At 39.3% G+C, this 4,825-nt stretch overlaps 1 protein-coding gene across 1 annotated transcript; it reads right to left on the bottom strand.

The window, feature by feature from the left end:
* Positions 1-1,032: 1,032 nt before the first annotated feature.
* On the bottom strand, positions 1,033-4,065 carry LOC124163710. The gene is made up of 2 exons (XM_046540777.1): positions 2,731-4,065; positions 1,033-1,309 (listed from the first exon to the last, which is right to left on the bottom strand). The coding sequence occupies exons 1-2, from the start codon at positions 3,832-3,834 to the stop codon at positions 1,175-1,177; spliced, it is 1,239 nt and encodes a 412-aa protein (XP_046396733.1). The 5' UTR covers positions 3,835-4,065; the 3' UTR covers positions 1,033-1,174.
* Positions 4,066-4,825: the final 760 nt, after the last annotated feature.

The raw sequence follows: 4,825 nt of genomic DNA, 5'->3' as shown, positions 1-4,825 counted from the left end.
TCGATTAACGCAGCTACAACAGGGCCTCTTTACATGCCAATCACTCATTCGATAAAACAATTTACGCAAAATAAGTCAACTGGTTACCAAAACATGTTATTCTGCATCAGTGCATCACCAAAATTATACGGCCGCCGGGCGGCGCGGCGATGTCAACCCACTAGATACTTTGCTCTGCGCATGCTCGGGCGGCGTCCCAAGACTTCCATAAGGCACAACCTTAGACGCGTAATAACACCAAGAGCCCCAACCACTACCACTCTTCATGTAACTGCATGGCTATGGATTGGGACGTTCTGGCCAGCGCTCCACGGCTGCAAATACGAAATTCTCGCGCTATTTTTGCGTGTTTTACCTACATTTGCGATGTATTCGATTGAAAAAAATATACTGTGGTTGATTCCACGAAAGTGTTCAGTAATGGCAATTTCAATGGAAAAAAATGACGGAAATAGGGCCTGTGATCACTCCTGCCATCTCTGAAAATGATTACGTGAGAGAGTCTTAATTTGAGCCGTCATGTTCGCCATCCCTGAACTAGTACGTGGATATTGGTCTCTGGGTCGTTGATAAAAAAATTAACGCGTACTGGATGCTATGAAAATTATGAAATTCGTTGGAATGTATAATCTGTGGAGATCAATGGGAGGATAAGGGTAAAAAATTAAAATGCAATGCAATTATATAGCCAACCACGTCATCAAATTTTAATGCATCCCGAGGTAGATCAAAAGAAACAAAATTTGGTTTTGGCATGCCAGAGTGATATTGTGACGATGCCTTTGGTGACATTCATCGTGACATGTAGAACAATTTGGCCATGCAGGGAAAAATAACATTGACGCCCGAATAGAAAAATCTCCAAAACGAAAGCGTTCGATTAATATTATTTAACCTAGTACAGTTCATCGTGAATGATCTACTGCTCTAACACAATTTTTCATGTCATTGTATGAACAGATGCGTGACAACTAACAATTTCAATTTTGCAAGGACCAAAGTAATATAATTTGGAACTTGAATACCTATTGTGATATTAAAACAGTGAATCAGCCCTTCGATGCATGCCCTTATCAAGGAGTTCCTCTTCTTCTCAGGCATTTTCAATTCGTACTCTTGGAGATGGGAAGACATATCTGATGTACCTCTCCGCTGTCTTCCTCGCAACTGAGTTTCACCAGCATTCCTCCCAGTTATCCTGTTCTGCATTGGTACTGGTCTCATTCCACCATGGATGAACGACAATGCTGTGGGAATGATGTCTTCTTTCTCCATCTTCACATGCATTACCGTAATCCATGCTTTTCGTCTGTGAAAAAAAGAAAACATACTGTTAAAGATAATGTTTAGCTGATCTGTAATGTACAATGAGAAACAAATTTTGAATGGTGTCGTTCACATCGAAAGTCGCCACTCATTGAAAGAATTTTTTATATAAATTTTGGATACCTAAGCTTCAACGAAAAAATCATTCTTCCCGCGTATTTTTTTCTCCTTTAAGTTCAATGTAAGAAAGCACGAAATTTGTCACTCAGTTTCCACGAGTTGGTGACTTCATTGTATTTTCTTGTTAATTAATTCGTTTTCAGGAGAGACATATATTAAGGGAAGTTATCGCTAGTAGTGACGGATACAGCATAGGTACGATCCTGGGGGTTACTTCCCAGCACAAGGGGAGGGGGTGGTCGGAGATGTAACGAAAATTATGAGGATTTGGAAGCTTGTTTTAACACATTAACGTTGCCCAATTTAAAATTTATCAAGGAATTAACTTTTTTATAGTAAATTTGTGCTTTTTTAGTGATTTGCGTTTTACTGGCTATTCTCTCCTGTATGTACTCGCAACTTAAAAAAATTTCAGTTATTTAAGTTCATATTGTATACTACCTCTCTGGAACTGCCACTGATTGCATGCGAGAATGCAAACCAATAGAGAGAAATGCACAGAGTCAAGGAGTAGTTTAGAAGCGATGTCGAGCTTTGATTGCGGTGTTAACATCATCAACTTTTGTGCGAGAAGGTGATAACCATCAAATTTTCGTCGCGAAGAACTCGAGAAGTGGGTGACGCAATTAAAAACGGAAAAATTTTGATCCCTCCATATTTAAAAAGTTATCAAAATAAATGTAAAAATGATGGTAAACGAGCTCTTTGTGAAAATTTCAAATTTTCGTAATTTTTGTAACTTTTATCGTCTTGAAAAAATATACCGTAAGAATCAGTAAAGATAAACCATATTACCATTTCTTAGGATTCAAATATGATTTGCAATGGCCTTGGACTCATTGGAATTAGAGATAAAGTTAAGACTAATAATTTGTTGTGCGATTAAGTCGTTAATGGGAGCGTGTGAACTTGTTTGAATTATTTCACCATCATGGATTTTAGCAGTTCATCTCTTTTTTCAATTTTTGTGCACTTTGCTATGAATTATTCTCATACCTGCATCTTACTTCATCTACGATATTGATTGAAATATCAACATTACTCCTCCTTCGTGGTTACTCACTTAAATGCTAATTCCAATCGAAAGAAACAACATGAAAAAACACTATCGTCATAAACACCCTATCAGATCTACCGCGGAATCTAGGTTTTCGTCTTTTCAAAGCTGGTCTCACGCACAGAAATCGATGATCGCCATTGTTCATACTTCGTATGTTCCTCAGAGAAAGGAAATCCTCTACCCTCGGCAAAAGTATTCTAATTCAATTTGAATTATGTACTTACATTTTCGGATGAATGTCTTTGGTAAATAGCGGATCGCAGATAGGTCGGTGCTGCTGGATCAGCAGCAAACCTGTCACTAGGCATCGCACCTTCCCGTTCTTCCCATTCTTCTGTGGGCTCACGTTGGCATAAATACCCAAAGTCATATTCATCTTGGAAGCTAGCATTTATCGCGTCCATTCCATTGGTACAAAATTCCATCTGCTCAGCTGGCTCATAAGGATGCTGGAATGCACTAGGTTGTTTTGAGGGAAAGTGTTTTTCGTTTTTAACATCACCATCGATATGATGGTATGGGTTCTCGCGGTCCATTCCATTGCGCGGTCCATTCATAGCGTCACCTTCGGTGTCAAGGTGAGGGCTATCGCAGTCCATTGCACTATCTATTTCCTTTGTCTCGTCTTCAGCCAACGTAAATAAATTATTGTGGGCATCAGGACGTTCTACTGGGATATACATTGGTTTTGATAAATCACCTTCACCACGGCCGAAAGTGTCATTGCATCCCATTTGTGTGTTAATGCACAATTTTTTCTTCTTAGGCAGCATTTCGGAATTATCAAAATCATGAACTCGGTTTGGTAAGAAGTGGTGTGCATCAATAACGATATCGTTCCCATGAAAAGGAAGACAATCACCATCAATTTCATTTTTCCTTTTGATACCTTTTCTCTCCGATGGAAGAACTAGATAATTGCCGAAATAAAAGCGTTCATTTACGACGTTGACAGGAAATACATCATCTCCTTCTCCATGGAAGCGTTTGGCGTTGAGGTTCCCATTTTTGTAGCCGTTTTCTTCATCCCAGCTGTCTGCCTTCCGTTTACCTGGCACGAAAGAACGATATGAAGTGCCAGGATTTTTTGGTGGGGAAAGCTGACAACTTACCACCTCAATACGAGTATCAGTGTGATTTGTTTCCTCACGTCTGCCTTTTGCCTTTATCAAATCACCTTTTGCTTTGTATTTTGCAGTTTCGCGACCAAATCCCTCGTTTCTGTGCTCCAGGTGGGCAATATATTCATAATCCAGCCTCTCTTCCAGGCTGTTGCCTAGCACACTTCCAGAGAAATTCGTTTCAACTCTCTTTAATAACCGTTCCATGATGTACGTAGCGGAAAATATAGATGGCGAGATCTCCTCTTTGGTTCAACTCCAAATCCACGGAGTGGAATCGATTCTGAGATTCTATTTCAGGAAATAAATGCAATCTGTTATTTGCAGGAGTTATTTTTTAACTCTGCTGGTAGAAGTCGAAACTCCGCCGGCTGTAGCTCACTGCAAACCCCTGCGAGATGACTATTTTCTTCCTCTGCTACTCAAGTGATTGATGTATTATTCACTGTAACTGTTTTATACTGTAACCAGTGCGTTTAAACTTCGTTTATGACACCACAATATGCTATCGCATCCGCTCTCTATCGCTTGGATAATCCAATTGATATAATGTCACCGTACGGCTACGTTTTACTGGTTGCCAGGGTGAACGAAAGTATTGTTGCGGCGCCAGATATGCCCCCTGTCTTATGGCCCGCTGTTGTATCGGTAGTACGGCCTTTCGCCCTATGCTAAATTCCATTGTTTTGGGTTGAATTCAGTTCAATGTAGGATAGGACGGATGGAAAAAGTATGCTTTTTAAAGATTATCATGTTCCCTGAGTGGTAAAAACCATTCGCATCCTCCATCCTTTTACGCCGGATACTGATTTTGAAGCATGTTTCGTAATGGTCAATGTTGTTGTTCAATGTTTTGAAGCGGTTACAGAGTTTTTTTAATTAAGCTCCACTCCTTGCCGGATGATGGGTTAGTAACTATTAAATTCAGTGGCGTAGAGAGGTGGATTCAGGTGGGCCGGACCCCCCCTCCCCCGAAATATTGAGACATAAAAAAATAAATTAACCATGGAGCAGGGGAAAGTGGCAAGTGATATATTATTATACCCTTATTAAAAAGGATTGCCCTTTTGTTTAATAAATAAAACTAGACAAATTAAATAGTAAAATATATATTAATGATAAATCATGAATTTAAAAAATATTTCTATGACAGATTAATTTTTTCCATAATGAAAAGTGTTAAAATTAGTCAAAACCC

The sequence above is a fragment of the Ischnura elegans genome, chromosome 8 (genome assembly GCF_921293095.1).
Source record: "Ischnura elegans chromosome 8, ioIscEleg1.1, whole genome shotgun sequence".
In the NCBI taxonomy this organism is placed as follows: domain Eukaryota; kingdom Metazoa; phylum Arthropoda; class Insecta; order Odonata; family Coenagrionidae; genus Ischnura; species Ischnura elegans.
Note: the sequence above shows the minus strand (reverse complement) of the source record. Positions and strands in the feature narration are given on the sequence as shown.

Bases quoted from the DNA above. Each gene is read 5' to 3' on its own strand.
- LOC124163710 (XM_046540777.1), bottom strand. From the start codon at position 3,834: ATGGAACGGTTATTAAAGAGAGTTGAAACGAATTTCTCTGGAAGTGTG. The intron at 1,310-2,730 runs GTAAGTACATAA...TTTTTTTCACAG, and splicing joins AAAGACATTCATCCGAAAAT to ACGAAAAGCATGGATTACGG.